The sequence below is a fragment of the Phocoena phocoena genome, chromosome 6, assembly GCF_963924675.1.
Source record: "Phocoena phocoena chromosome 6, mPhoPho1.1, whole genome shotgun sequence".
NCBI lineage: Eukaryota > Metazoa > Chordata > Mammalia > Artiodactyla > Phocoenidae > Phocoena > Phocoena phocoena.
The window spans coordinates 103,314,802-103,330,799 of NC_089224.1; the positions used below are offsets into that span (position 1 = coordinate 103,314,802).

At 48.3% G+C, this 15,998-nt stretch overlaps 1 protein-coding gene across 1 annotated transcript; it reads left to right on the forward strand.

Annotated features, from left to right (window-relative positions):
* The first annotated feature begins 4,919 nt into the window (after positions 1–4,919).
* Positions 4,920–5,840, forward strand: LOC136124949 (olfactory receptor 1K1-like). Its single transcript, XM_065879788.1, is given in 1 exon segment — positions 4,920–5,840. A coding segment is annotated over 1 exon segment (921 nt).
* The last annotated feature ends 10,158 nt before the right edge of the window (positions 5,841–15,998 follow it).

Consider the following 15,998-nt stretch of genomic DNA (forward strand, 5'->3'; position numbering starts at 1 on the left):
ACAGTGCTCCAGGTCATGCTGGACCCTTCAGATCCAGTACTCTTGGGATTTTTGTATACCCAGAGTTTACAATTCTGACAGATTTTTTTTGTCTCCCTGACTCAGGTGCACATGGGCAAGGCCCAAGGCACTGCATTCTGCCCATGAAGCTCCTTCATGCAAGAGCAGGGCAGGAGTGGACCTCAGGAGTTATGATAGGTGCTTCCAAGGAGAGGTGGAGCATGGTCAGAGTAGATGTCAGCTCCTGTCTCATCCCCTTTCCAGCTCCTCCTAATTATGGCTGCGATGAGGCCTGGGGTGGCAAGGTATGGGACTCAAACAGTGCTTCATTGTCACCCCCTAATAGGTTCCCCATGGAGTCTGTTCCTTGGGCCCCAGCCAGGGGCTGGCCTCACCACTCCAACTGCTGCTGGGTATTTAGACTGCAGGAAAACTGAAGGTTCATCCCGGCTCCCCAGGGAGGTGATGCCCCTTGTTACCAGAACTGGGTCCCTCCTTAGTAACTATGGTCTTCTTGGAGGTCCCAGACTAATGGAGAGAGGGATGTGGACTATACTATCTCCACAATTCTTAGAGAATTTTTACGTTTCTTGACAGGGTCACCAACTTGTCCTGGTGTGCCCAGAACTGTCCTAGTTTTTAAAACTCTAACTCCCATGTCCAGAAAACCTCCTCCGTCCTGGGCAAACCAGGATGTTTGGTCACCGTATTACCTGATGAGCCTGCATGTTGAGAGCAGAGGGTACGATATCCCAAACTCGACACGTTTTGCCAAAGGCTTAAACGAATTAAAACCCCTTCTCCCACCACAAGTTTTTGGTTTTGTTTTTATAAATTTATTTATTTACTTATTTATTTATTTTCGGCTGCAATGGGTCTTCGTTGTTGCGCACGGGCTTTCTCTAGTTGCAGCCAGTGGGGGCTACTCTTCATTGCGGTGCGTGGGCTTCTCATTGCGGTGGCTTCTCATTGCCGAACACGGGCTCTAGGTTCGTGGGCTTCAGTAGTTGTGGCGCACAGGCTTGGTTGCTCTGCAGCATGTGAGATCTTCCCGGACCAGGACTCGAACCCGTGTCCCCTGCATGGGCAGGCAGATTCTCAACCACTGCGCCACCAGGGAAGTCCCCACCCCGAGTGTTTATAATCCTTTCCCAGTTCTTTCCTCCTATCACCATGACAACTCATATGCCGTGACAGTGGTTGGAGACGTTATCAGAAGAGTTGGCAACTATGGGACTGAGAATGGAAGGTTTGCCCCCAATTCAATGATGTTTATACTCAGAGACCTCCTCTGTGGTCTTTTCTTCTTGTTATGAATTGGGCTCTTATGACATACAGTTCTCACCACAATCAAGGGAAAGTTTCCAGAGGCACATGGCCCCTTCCATCATCTTGGCCCTACAGGGTGTACATGGGTCCTTCCACATGTTTAGCATCTATGGAGCAGTCAGATACAATAATCACATAAATCCTACACATTCATCAGAGGAAACGTGAAGTTTCAGGCTGCTATGCTGGACCTAGTTGATAGATAAGAAAATAAACAAGAGGGAAGGGGAGGCACTGGAAGACAATAACAGAGCCCAACCTGGAGGATAAAGGAAGAGAAACAGTCAGATCCTCGTTCCCAAGGCGAGAGGCCCAGGAAAGCTCCCCAATTCTGATCAAATATTTCCCTTTTTAAATCTCCTTCAACACCATCTACTAAGACAAGCAATTAGGACAAAAGCAGGTTTGGGATGGGGAAGACTGGGGTACTTATTGCACAAAATCAGTTGGACCCTGCAGCATGGGTGGGAATTGAAAGAAAGGGGTATTCCGCGGGGGGAAAACAAGCACACACAACGGTACAGAGGTAAAATGAGCTCGATGTGCACCAAAGGCTCTAAGGAGACCAATTTAACTGGCTAGAGATAGATGTGTTGGGAAAGAAGTGGAGAGAAGTTTGAAGATTGAAGATCTGGGGATGGGAAGGACACCCTACGGGCTGGATATCAGGTAGGGGAGTTGGGACTTTATTCAGTAGGCAGCAGGGAATCATTGAAAGTTCATACGTTCAAAATCACCCTTCATGGTTGTTCTGACGCTGAGTCATGCAAAGCCATTCCCACCTGGAATGCTACAAACACACACGGGAACACATAGCCCCTGCAACACAGACCCAGTCCCCTATCGGAAACCTTCATGCACAAAGAAACACTCTCAGGTTGTCCCTGCCGTCCACACAGACAGAGGCACAGCTGCACATTCAGACACACACTCAAGCTCATAGACGCACTTTGTTTGACAGAGACATGATCATTTCACACCCAGGCATACAATCACACACACACACACACACACACACACACCCACACACACCCCACAGGCATGTTATTGCACAGTCCTCAGAGGCACAATCCTTCCCACACTCTTACACTTCCTACAAAAAGCCTCAGCAACAGCTGAGGGGACAAGACAGTTGGCTCCAGAAGCTACTGCTGTAAACCCCGGACTTGGGGTTCAGGAGTCAGCTCTGGCCTCCACAAGACAGGGACCGGGCAGCAGCAGTTTCACGATGCACGGGGTTCCTGAGGGCCCCCGAGTTGAAGGTGGCACCAACCACCCCTACCCCCATCAAACTGGGCTCTAGAGAGAAAGAATAACAAACCCCAGAGCCAAGCTACCTTCCACCCCAGGAATGAGGGCCAGGGGAAGGGGTGCTGTCTCTGGGAGAAGCTAAGGTACTCCCAAGGCCCCAAACCCCATAAGTGTGGCCAATAGCTCCCTCCCCAGACCCTTCAGTGACGGGCTACACTTGGTCCTCGCTGCTGCTCCCTCCTGTGATGTGGAGAAGCCAGAAGGAACACTTGCGGCAAGTGGCCAGGCTGGAGGGTGTACGAATCTGTCCTCTTGAACGTGGCTGTGGGCATGAGCTGTACATGTGAGTGTGAGAGCGGGTGCTGTTTGTGTGAGGCTGAGACTGTGCGTCCCCATCACTGTCCGATAGCATCACTGGGGGAGGAGGAGGTGGTGTGTATATGGACGTGCTCCTCTAGGGTGGCACATCTCTGCGGTGACCCAGCATGAGCCTATGTGAGTGTAGCCATGTGTGTGAAGTTGAGAGGCCGTGGACCCCTGGGGCTGTGCCGGAAGGTGTGATTGTGTGACGGGGTGTGACAGGGTGGGCCGGGATGGGGTGGACGGGCACTGGTAGAGAGCTGACACAGACTACGTGCTCAGAGGAGGCATGAACGTGCATGTCCCAGTAGCTGTGCGTGGTGCCAGGAGCCCCCGTGAACAGGAGTCTGTAAGTGAGCGTCACCCTCTGGCTTCAGTGCTATTTTGTGATTGCTTTGGACCCTCTGTTTATGTGTAGGATGGTCTGGGTCTGCGGGTCTTGTGGTTACACTTGTCTGCTTACTCAGATGTCAGTGTCCACATTTCTGTATGTGATCGATCGTGCCTGTGTATTTGCAGAGCACAGCTGGAGGCTGCACGTGCCTGCATGTCTGCACCGGTGTATTTGTGATTACAGTTGAATTTCTGCAAACAGCTCTGTGTATCTGTATGTTTATTGAGGCCAATTTAAACACGGGTTAGCCAATTCGTAAGCAAGCTTTCCCATTCCATCTCACCCTCTCGCCCCGATCCTCTTACCTTCCTGGACAGTGAGACGTGATTGTAAATTTGAGAAAAAAATGTTCTCCAGGGATCCAAAGCCAGAAATTCTTCTTACCCAATGGAGGAGGAAAAGGAAGACAATAGGGTAGGAAGGGTCTTTATTTTATTTTAATAGAGAGAAGGATGTGAAAAGAAATTAAGAGATCATTCTCCTGCAGAGATGGCCTCAGTTCAGGAAACCTATGCTAAAATCCCTCTCCTTTTAAGACCCCCCTCTTGGATAATCACCCAAGATTTCTGCAGTGAGATTCAGACAGGAAAAAATGGAGGCATTGAAACAAGTTGCCTCTGTCCTTAAGAGTCAAGTCTCTGCATCTGGCAGGTGTATCCATCTGTCTGCATGAGTTTCCCATAAAGGGTGCGCATCTGTTTGATGCTGTGAGTGTTTGATTTCATGGGAAGAGTTTTCCATGGATACAGGGAGTCATCCAGGTTCTTTGGTTCTTTTTTTGTTTTTTTTTTTTTGCAAGTCTGAAAATTTCTTTATTCCTTTCTCATACTTGATTAATATTTTGGTTTAGGATAGAATTCTAGGTTCAAAATCGGTTTTTTTCTTCAGAATTTGATGATATTGCCCAACTGTGTCCCATCATCTACTGTTGATGACATATTGGATGGCAGTCTGGGTATCTGAACATCATCAGATCCTCACATCCCTGGGAGTGATGGGTTCTTCTTTTGTCCCTCAGTGTTCTAAAACATCATGTTTGCATTCGGGTGCTGTAGGTTTACATCCATGTCAATATATGTGTGCCCTTAATGTTTGGAATTTTTATTTCTTTGATAAGTTCCTTGCTTCCATCTGGGTTTTCTTTTCCACTCTGACTTTCCTGAAATAAATGCCCATTGGTCAAATCCCTCCCTGATTTTGATCCTCTCTCTGTTTGATCTTTTCTTTTGTTTTCTTCCTTCTCTGGTCCACGTCCTGGGCAATGTTTTTGTTCTGTTTTTGCTTCAAATCACAAAGTATCCAAGTTGGAAGCAGCCTTCAAGGTCATCTGGTTCAGCTCCCTTACTTTACTGATGGGGAACCTAAGGCCTGGAAAGGAAGAAGATTCAGGGGGGAAAAATGATTTGCTCATGGTCCACACCTGTGTGTAGCAACACGGCTGTCTGACTCCAAACCCATGATTTCCCTCATGGCCAGAAAGCCTTGAGCAACTTAGTGGCCCTTCACCCTTTTCCTTTGACACTGGGGAGATGACCCAGCAGTAGAATGGAACCCCTGGGGTCCCAGACAAAGAAGCAGCCCAGCCATGGACGCTGCCAATGAGACTTCAGAAGGCACCCCATTCACCCTACTAGGACTAACAACAAATCCTGGACAGCAGTGGCCTCTCTTTGTCCTATTTTTGGTCCTGTATGTGGCGGGCATCCTGGGTAATGGACTCATTGTGGCCGTCATCCGAGCCAGTCCAACCCTTCATGCACCCATGTACTTCCTGCCGGCCCATCTGTCCTTTGCTGACCTCTGCTTTACCTCCATCACTTTACCCAAGATATTGGCCCACCTGATGGCCCATGACCGTCCCATCTCCCTGGCTGGCTGCCTGACCCAAATGTACTTCTTCTTTGCCCTGGGTGTAACTGACAGCTGCCTCCTGGCTGCCGTGGCCTATGACTGCTACGTGGCCATCCGGCACCCCGTCTGCTATGCCACGAGGATGTCCCGGGCTGTGTGCACAGCCCTGGTGGGGACTGCGTGGCTCGTGTCCCATGTCCACTCCCTCCTGCATATCCTGATTATGGCCCACCTGTCCTTCTGTGCCTCCCACCAAGCGCCCCACTTCTTCTGTGACCACCAGCCTCTCTTAAGGCTCTCGTGCTCCAACACCCGCCACATCCAGCTCGTCATCTTCACCGAGGGTGCCGCGGTGGTAGCCACTCCCTTCCTACTCATCCTCGCCTCCTAGGGGGCCATCGCAGCTGTGGTGCTCCAGCTGTCCACCTGTGGCTCCCACCTGGCCATGGTGGGCCTCTTCTACGGGACAGTCACTGCAGTCTACTTCCAGCCCATGTCCCGGTCTGAGGCCGAGCGGGGCCGAGTGGCCAGCGTCACGTACACTGTGGTCACGCCTATGCTGAACCCCGTCATCTACAGCCTCCGGAATCGTGATGTGCGGGGGCTGCTCAGAGCCCTTTTCACTCGGCAAGGGATCTCAGCTGGTGACTCCTGAGGCCTGGACCCCACCAAGGACAGACTGCATCTCCCACAGCGACACTCATGAATGCAATCATCCGCTCTGTGCTTTTTCCAAAACCGTAATGATGGAGATGCCTTTCCGAGTGCTACCGTAAAGCAGATCCTTGCCCGATCTGATTTTATTCTACAACGACCAGGCAAGCAGATTTTATGACCCAGTTTCATAGATAAGGAAACTGGGGCTCAAAGTTACATTTGACCTTCCTAAGTTGACACCATTTTTAGGTGGCAGAACCTGGACCCTTTCGGCCACATCGTGCCCTCTTCTAACAGTCACTCCCAGGCATTTGCGGAGCAGGCTACCATTGTCTGCTGTATAGGGCTTAAAGCTGTATGGGAGGCTATGCCACCCAGGTCTTGCTCTGGGGAATTGGCACTTTGTTTTCCATCACATCACCATGTTTTCTCAAAACACTGACTTCTTCTCAACTGTCTGAGACAGAGACAAAAATTCACATACCCATGTGTCAGGGGTTGACCTCACCTAGTGAACCCAGTTTGGCACATAGGAGGCACTCGGGGAATCTGAGATGAATAATGACTGTATTTTTATGTTCATGAGTACTTAGAAGCTGTCCATGTGTCTAACCCTTTGTTCCTGTACTTGTTTGCTCTGATGCTGCCCGTTCAGCTACCCCTGGCATTCTGTACTAGGAGTATGCTTTAGGCATGAACCGTAAATCAATAAATTGAATTAAATTAAGCAAGGCAGAGAAGGGACGGGGCACAGGTATTAGGAGCAGATGGAAGGGGTAATTTTTAAAGTTTTTATAGTATGTCTGCACTTCACTTTCTTTTTTTAATTTTTATTTTTTGGCCACGTGGCATGTGGGATCTTAGTGCCCTGACCAGGGATCGAACCCACACCCACACTCCCCGCATTGGAAGCGTGGAGTCTTAACCACTAGACCGCCAGGGAAGTCCCTGCACTTCACTTATTTTTACCCACAAAAAGCGCGGGTACTTTTATTGCCACTTTACGAGTGGGGAAATGGAGGCTCGAAGGTGCTGAGTCAGTCAGTAGCAGAGCCCGAGCAAGCTCTTCTGCTCCTCAGGCCCCTCAGCTGCATTTTCCCAGGGCCCCATAGAACTCAGGCCCCGGCTTTGGGAGCCTCAGTGGAAGAACTTGCAGGAAGAAACCCAAGACCAGGGCAGGTGTACTGTCTCGGGTGAGGACCCGTTTTGGGGTCTGAAAGGCCCTCACAGTGAGCCCAAATTTTTACCAAACAGGTTTACGAAGCAGGGAGCTTTTCTGTCCGTCTTTCCCAGAAATCTGTACCCACTCTGGCACCCCACCTGTCTCCCCTCCCCACCCCCCTTTCTAGAGAGGAGGGCGGCTGCAGAGGTCCTAGGGCTGGGTTAGCTGTCCCTCCCAGCTCCCACTAACGAGCCTGCCACCACCTGGCCCTGGAACTGCTATCCTATTACGGCTGAAAGGAAACTTAAAGGTCTTTAGACGGGTGGCTTTAGAAAGCAAAACAAAACAGAAAACCACAACTCTTTTCTTCAATGAAATCTTACCCAGAAACATACTATCCAAAATGAAGGGGGAAAAGCTGTACAGTGTAGATGGAACAAGGATCAGAGGCCTGGAGCCCATCTTCTCAGCCTCCCTGATGCTCTTCCTCGGTGCCCTGAGGGGCCCCTGATCTAAGACAACCCCTTCACTTGATAAATTGGGAAACTGAGACCCAGAGTGGTTAAGGGACCTGCCCGGGTCACACAGAGTCAATGGCTTGGCCCGCCAGCACCCTATCGCTTGGTCCTGCAATAACATGAGACCATTCCTTCCCGGTCCACCTTCCTTTCACCCGCACCCGCAGGCCCAGGTTGATGCCAGATCCTCGCTACTCTATCAATAGTCCCGCAACTGCTTCCTCCCTCCACCTCTCTGAAGTTTCACAAACACACTGGTCGTGGTGCTTACCACCCATTCAACACCTGTACCATCAGCCCCGCCCTATGGCGTAATGTGGGTCGTCTCCTGGCCATCAGGGACCTTGCCTGAGTTCTCTCTGTGTCTCTAGAACCTGGACAGAGAATATGCATGTGCTATGCTGTCACCTTGTCTGTCCTCTGTTCTCCTTCCAGGTGATATTTGTGTGTAAGGGGAAAGGGGTCCTCTGGGGCTCAGGGGACGGTCGATGCTTCTTTCTTCTGGGCTGCCAGCCTTGACTTGGTCATCCTACTCAGATGTCAGCCCCCCAAAGAGGCCACAGCTCTGCAGGGGGGTGGTCCCCACCACCCATGCTGTAGCACAGCCTGGCCTCTGCCCTTGGCCTCTGACCAAGGCACGCAGTCTCCGCCCCAGCATGGTCAGTGCCTTCTAAGGGATGACTGTGACCAGTATCACAAGTGCTCTCAGGTCTCACGATGGCCCAGGGAGAAATCCCCACTTTGAATGTAGGGAAACTGAGGCTCAGAGAAGAAAGGAGGCTTGTCCTGGTTTGCTCCACCAGCCAATTTAAGTCCCAGTTCTCCTGACTCTCTACCACACCACAAACTGTCACTCAATTCAAGTTAATAAATAGTTATGGACCATCTTCTATGTGCCAGGCGCCGGGCTAGATGATGCCTATCAGTTCCAGGCCCCCAGTAAGACAGGCAAGAGAGGGGAATGGTGGGCACATAGATAGCCTCAGTCACCAGGCCTATGCGTCCCCGGGCCCCATTCCCATCCCACCCCCACCTGGATCTGGCCTCTTGTTTTACCTCAGGAAGCCCTAAAAAATGATACTGACCTGGAGACAAGAAGAGGAATCCTTCCCCCATCCCCAGTCAAGGAAAACCACTAAAGAGTTCATAAATCCACTGAAGAATTATGCCTGCATCTTTTTCACATGAATAACTTTTAACACCTTAAGCAAAGGTATGCAAATGATTGACTCACTTCCAAGCGGTTCCCTTGGAAGAGATGACACTGATCCCAGGGACGTTGCTTCAGCTCCAGGGAATCTGCAGTCCCTCTTCAGAAGGACTTTGAGCTGTACAAGGAAATCCGCTTCTCTTCACCCACCGCATTCCCTGACGTCGTCCTGAAATGACTTCTCACCATTTCAGAATCAACCTAGCCTATCCTCCCAGCCCTGATGTCACCAACCCTTCGGTTTATTCTGATAATATGTGGCACGTCATCCAGAAAAAATAAACGATTACTTTTCAAGAAAAGAATTTGAGTCTGCCTTTCCAGCCTCGTTTCTAATGCAATCTTTCTGCATTATAAAGTTTCAGCCTTCATTCCAGAGGTACAGCAATTGGAGAGATCTTAGTAGTGAAAGAGGCTCTGATCATAAATGGTAAATTGATTACTCCTAAGGGGACCAAAAAAATTTCTATAGCCCAAGTCTTCTTTCATGCAAGGGCTGCCACAGGGAAAATGCAACCATTAGACGTGAAAATGAAAACATAAAGACTCTTTCTCATTGTGGAAATGACTGCTTTACAATACTAGGAACGGATCAATATTCCAAGAAACTGTTTATCAGCAAGCAATTTAGCTCACTCTGAACCAGGGGTGCTTCCCTAACTTACCCTTTTCATGTCTCTTTTGTCCTGTTTCCTCTGCTCCCTTTACCCTGATGTGCCTGCCCTGTTTTCTCTTTTTTGTTACTTGTGTTCCTACTTCCTTCCCTTTTTGCTCTCTCTCTCTCTCTCTCTCTCTCTCTCTCTCTCTCTCTCTCTCTGTTATGATTACATACTGGGCATTAGGGCTATAGACAGTCCTTGCCCTCACATACATAACTGCAATGCAGATTATAGAAGCATCAAAGAGGGAGCAATGACTGGAGATTGGGAGTCATTGAAGGGAGAGTTGAGGATTCTGATAGCTGACATTAATAGCTCCAGTTCACCCATCCCCGAATCCTTGGCCACATAACCTTGCCTTCCATCTCTGACTCTGGGTTCAGCCATCCACCTTGCTTTGGCCAATAAGATATTAGGAGGCGTGACACAGGCATTAAAAGAAGCTAAGGTATTCAGCTTGTTCTCTTGTGTTTCTCTCTTTGTCATGAGAAGGACATGCTCAGCTAGCCCACTGGTCCCTAGCAGAGAATAAAACACACACAGAGCAGAGCAGCTCCAGTCAAAGTGACCCAGGCAAGACCAGCGCAGAACAGAGCCCCCAGCTGACCTGCAAACACAAGAACAAGCCCAGGCTATCCCATTGACACTGGAGTGAAAATATTAAGCCACTGAGTTTTGGGAGTGATGTGTCACACAGTAACAGCAAGCCGATGAAGCTCCCGTAACCGTTTCTGATACCTGCCTCTGTCTCCAGTGGAGTGCATCCCGGCGCCTTCAATGCCCTGAGGACTGAGCTGCCAATGCACACTTGCTTTCTCTCTTTGCTTTTGGGGATTTACACTCTTGTTTTGAGCATGTTTCTGCCCTCAAGGCTCTGCCAATCTACCGAGGATTCTTTGAGGGAATTAGTCATGTCTTTCCATTTGAGGAGGTGCTCCTGGAAGTAGAGCCATTCCTCCCCCTTTCAGATCTCATAACGAGATCAATTTTTTCTCTGTAGAGAGTCAGGGTCATCTCTTGGTTGCCTTCTTGGGGGGACTTTGTAATCGCTCCCACGCTCAGAATCAACCTACCCTGGAACATTTTCAGCTCTTCCCTCCTGGGAAGAGAAATGGAAATTAGCAAAGGCTGGAAGGATAAACTGAGCACAACTGATCAAGTCAGCCACATAGACAGACACCACCATCCCACCCCTTCTTCTCTCTAGGAAGCACAGAACAACTGAGAGTTGGTGAACCCACGACCAAGACCATCACCACACATATCATGAAATCAAGTGACCACAGACCTCAGAAACCACAATGACAAGATAGGAAATTTACTAAATATAGACCAGATTTGGTGCTGGTGGCTTTGCACTCATCGTATCATTTGATGCTCATAAAAATCCGTGCAGCACACATTATTATGCTCACTCTACAGATGAGGAAATTGCAGCTCAGGGAGGTAACTTGCCCAAGGCTCCGAACTACAAAGTGGTAGACTCATTATTTGAGCACAGATCTGTCTCTGGGCTGAAACGATAAAAGCCCTCCCCTCACCCGCTTCTTACCCAAATCTACTGACCACACATCAGACTCACATGGCACGCTTATTAAAATGCACATTCTACTCTCCACCCCCAAACTTTCTGAATCAGTAGGGCCTGGGTGAGGGCTGGGACTGCGTTTTTGTTTTTGTTTTTGTTTGGCCGCGTTGGGTCTTTGTTGCTGTGCTCAGGCTTTCTCTCATTGCGGTGAGCGTGGGCTACTCTTCATTGCGGTGCTCAGGCTTCTCATTGCGGTGGCTTCTCTTGTTGTGGAGCACGGGCTCTAGGTGCTCAGGCTTCAGTAGTTGTGGCACACGGGCTCAGTAGTTGTGGCTCGCGGGCTTACTTGCTCCGCGGCATGTGGGATCTTCCCCGACCAGGGCTCAAACCCCTGTCCCCTGCATTGGCAGGCTGCGCCACCAGGGATGGGACTGAGTTTTGAATAAACACGCTAGGTGATTTTGATGCAGGTGGTCTGCGGGGCACACCAATAGAATCACTGACCTAAATCATGTAAAACTTGAGATTGCCAAAAGGGATATGGCATCCCTGCTTTTAAAAAGTCTGAACTGGTTGGGAAGTGTTCAGAGGTGACATGAAGGCTGTAGGAAATATACAACTCTGGAAAACATGGACAGTTATGATGAACACTGGAGAGAAGAGGTTTCTGTGATTCCTACTGTTGGAGGACGCAGAGGGAACGAAAAGTACCCACCAAACTGAGAAGGCATCTTGAGACCGAAAAACGAGGAAGGCAGTTCCAAATAATCAACACAGTTTATTGTAGGGTAACTTACTCACAGGGTGGGATCGGGCAGAAAATGATCCAGAAGCATTGGAGGCTGAACCCAGCACCACCAAAGGGCCTTTAGGACAATTTATAGTTAATCCAGGGCATGGGAGTAGGTGCTTGGAAACAGGATGTGCATTCCTAAGTTAAGATTTATAAATGAGTAACTAGCTACATGGGTGCTGGGAACTCACCAGGGAAGCTTTTCGGCATTGTTTGGGGACTAACAGAGCGTAGAGGCTACCTGGTCCTAATGATTATTAAACAATATCTATTACATCCAAAGCCCTTGATGACAGAGAAGTGATTCACTGGACAGTAGAGCCCTGGGTAGGGTCGGCGGAAGGACAGGAGAAACTGTAAGTGCCCAAGATGGTATCGGTTCTGCTAACAGCCATGCACTTGCCAACTCTCCTTTAAAATAAGTTTGAGGTATCGTATTTCTCTCTTCTCTATTGAATTTGTAGAAATTACCGGGATTCAGTGTCTCAGTCAGCTTTGGCTACTATAACAATCTACCATAGAGTGGGTGGCTTAAATGGTAGACATTTATTTCTCACTGTTCCGGAGGCTGGAAATCTAAGATCAAGGTGCCATCAGGTTTGGTTTCTGGTGAGAGCTCTCTTCCTGCTCTGGTGCCTTTGCCTCTTCCTATAAGGATACGTGTCGTATCAGATTAGGGCCTCACCCTTATGACCTCATTCTACCTTAATTACCTCCTGAAAGGCCCTGTCTCCAACTACGGTCACATTTGGGGAGTGGTTAGGGATTTAGGGTGGACACGATTCAGTCCATAACACCAACCATTGGACAGGCACCCCTCATCTCTTTCCAGAAGTCTTTCTGGGTGAACATTATTAAAGCCTGTTCATAGGAAAGGCTGCCAAACAGTACTAAGATCCTGACTCCTGAACTCCAAGTTCTGGGTTTAAGTCCTGACTTTACTGTTTACTAGATGATTGACCTTAGGCAAATTGCTTAACTATAAAGTGAAGGTAATAATACCTCTCAGGGGTTGTTACAAGAATTCTCTAAGAAAATACATACCAAGTGCTTAGAACAATGACCTGGCACAAAGTAGGTCAAACTACAGGTTGGTCACTCACATCGCCACAAGCAGAGGAGACAGAGACAAGAAGACATCGGGATTGGGATTTGGACACAAACGCTGTGCTCTGACCTGAGGTCCTTGGGACTCGGGACTGGTGGGTGTCCACTGCTTTCCTCTTCTCTTCCTGGCCAGACTTTCCCTCAGCCTTAACTGAGCATAATATGAAAGTTAAGTGTGTGTACGTTTATTCATGAAACTATATTTGTTTTTCTTCATTACTCATTAAGAAAGCATGTGAATGTGGTACTTTCTGGGTCTCTTTCCTAAAAACAAATTCTCTAAAATGATTCCGGGAGTTCCTGGTGGCCTTGTGGTTAGGATTCTGGGCTTTCACTGCCACGGCCAAGTTCAGTCCCTGGTCAGGGAACTTAGATCCCGCAGGCCCGTGGAGCAGCCCCCAAAAAGAAAGAAAGAAAATAAGTAAATAAAATGATTCGTATATGGTGCTAGACATCACCCACAGGTCCCAAAGTCTGTGGCTCTGCTGATTTGACAGCAAACACGCGAGAAATTCGTTCCCTCTCCTCTGCTGCCACCATGTGGTCATATCGGTTATAACCAGCATTTCCACAGGCTTTTGGCAGGGCTGGGAGCTTAACTTGAATTTGTTATCTGGGTCTCAGTGAGCATAGGTAGTACACGTCTGATTAAAAACATATAACACTTGACATATATACACTAATGTGTATAAAATGTATAACTAATAAAAAAGATAAAATAAAATAAATAAAAATGCTGCTGGAAAAAAAAAAAAACATATAACGCGCCTGGAAAAGCTATATAACAGTCTTCTACCTTATTGTGGTGAATTCCAGCCTACTCCAGCCTTGGGGATCTTCCCCACTTAAGCAGCAAACATTCACTTATGTCAACTCAGATCAGAGACTTGAAATGATGAGACACACTCCCTGTCCCCAAAGACTTCATAGTCCAATGTGTAAACAAATACTCGGGCAACCACACATGCTGAAGATGGGGTTACCCTACGGGAAAGGAAGACAAGGCCATTCAAGTCACCGGGACTTTCAGATCTCACAACTAAGGAAAAAGTTTACATTTTTCATTAAATTAAACCAAATATCAATACAGAATGATAGTGTGATGGCAACAGTAGATTCTTTAAAATTCATTGATTCATAAAATTTGAGAGCTCACTGTGTCTTACAAAATCATCTAATGCAACCTCTCATCTTACAAGTGGGGAAACTGAGGCCCCGGGAGAGGAAGAGACTTATTCTAGGGCACACAGCTGGTCAGGGAGAGGGCTAGAGCTCATGTCCACTGTACTCCCAACCGTTGCCACCCGTAGCCGGATGTGGGTGACAGTGTGGGCGGGGGGTATAAAGGGACTTTGGGAGGAAGGACGTTTGTAGAGTCATGGAGGAAAGGGGGATGCCTCGGGGGTACATTGCAGGTCACAGCCACAGTCCAGACGGAAGAGTTTCTGACATGAAACACAGGCCAGCCTAGGAGACCCAGGTCTCCACCCAGCTTCACTCTTTTTTCTCTCTTCTTAAAATTCTCTCCCTGTTTTTCCTCCTCCAACCTGTTCTCTCCACTACCTTTTCTCTAGTCGATCATTTTATTGACATTTGATCATTGTGCTTTCTCCACCAAGAACTAGCATGCATCATGGAAATAGTACAAATTTTGGAACTACACAGACCTGATTTTAAACCCTGCCTTGCCCACTAGCTATGCAACTTGGAATAGTTACCTAACTCTGCTAAGTCTTAGTTTCTTCATCTTTGAAAAGTTACTACTTCTTACCTTGAAAGGATGTGGCCTTCAATGTGCCCATATGTTCATTATTAAACACTCAATAATTCTTACCAAGCACCAAGCCCAGTTGTGGGCCCTGGGGATGATAAAAACAGCACTTATTTGTTAAAAAAAAAAAAAAAAGGGGGACTTCCCCGGTGGTCCAGCAGTTAAGACTCTGCACTCCCAATGCAGGGGGCCCAGGTTCGATCCCTGGTCAGGAAACTAGATAGATCCCGCATGCCACAACTAAAGATCCCGCGTGCCGCAGCTAAGACCCAGTGCAGCCAAATAAATAAATATTTTTTAAAATAATAAAAATAAAAACAGCACTTATTTGAAGGCTGTGTTCTAGATATTTTACATGAATTATGTTACTCATCTCCACTCCTCGGATGAGGAGACTGAGGTATGGAGGAGTTCAGCTATCTTGCCCACAAAGCTGTAAATGTCAGCCTATTCCCAGCGTGAATAGAAGTTATACCACACACATGGAGGAAAATAAAGTCCATGCCTTCACGGAACTTTCATTCCAGAGGAAAGTGAAATCCGGAAAACTACTGAGACAGTTTGTAATAGACAAATATTAGTTTCTTGCTCCTCCCCCAAGTCTATGACGAAAAAGGAGGATCACAGAAACAAAGAGGAAGAGAAGTGATCTGAATGCTGTCCTATTTTTTTTTTTGGCAGTACGTGGGCCTCTCACAGCTGTGGCCTCTCCCGTTGCGGAGCACAGGCTCCAGACACGCAGGCTCAGCGGCCATGGCTCACGGGCCCAGCCGCTCCGCAGCATGTGGGATCCTCCCGGACTGGGGCACGAACCCGCGTCCCCTGCATCGGCAGGCAGACTCTCAACCACTGCGCCACCAGGGAAACCCAATGCTGTCCTATTTTTAACTCCTCCCTTCCCCTACTCAAATAAAAAAGGAAACCAACAGCAGTGAGCCCTTGTTTTGTGAGAGCTGCTGTCACTCACCTCAACCCACAGGTTGGTGATGCTCAAACTTGAACCAGCCTCAGAATCACTTAGAGGGCTTGTGAAAAGTGTGCCGAGCCACTCCCAGAATTTCCGATGCAGTAGGTCTGGGATGAAGCCTGAGACTTTGCATTTCTAACAAGTTCCCCAGTGTATCTCATGTTGCTGTTCTTGAACCACACATGGAGAACCACTGAACAACCCATGAGGTACTGTTGTTCCCACTGCCAAGGCGAGGAAACTGAGTTTCAGGAAGGCTAGGTGCCTCAACGGAAGCTCCACCACCAGTGAGAAACAGACAGTATTTGATCTGACTCCAAAGCCCGTGATGTTTGCATTACCCCTGAGTTGGAGATTTAAGACTCTAAGAATTCCCCATTCCATGTCTGTTCACTTTATCCTAGAATTTCTGCTCTTGAAAGGCGAAGTCAAGGTTCTGGG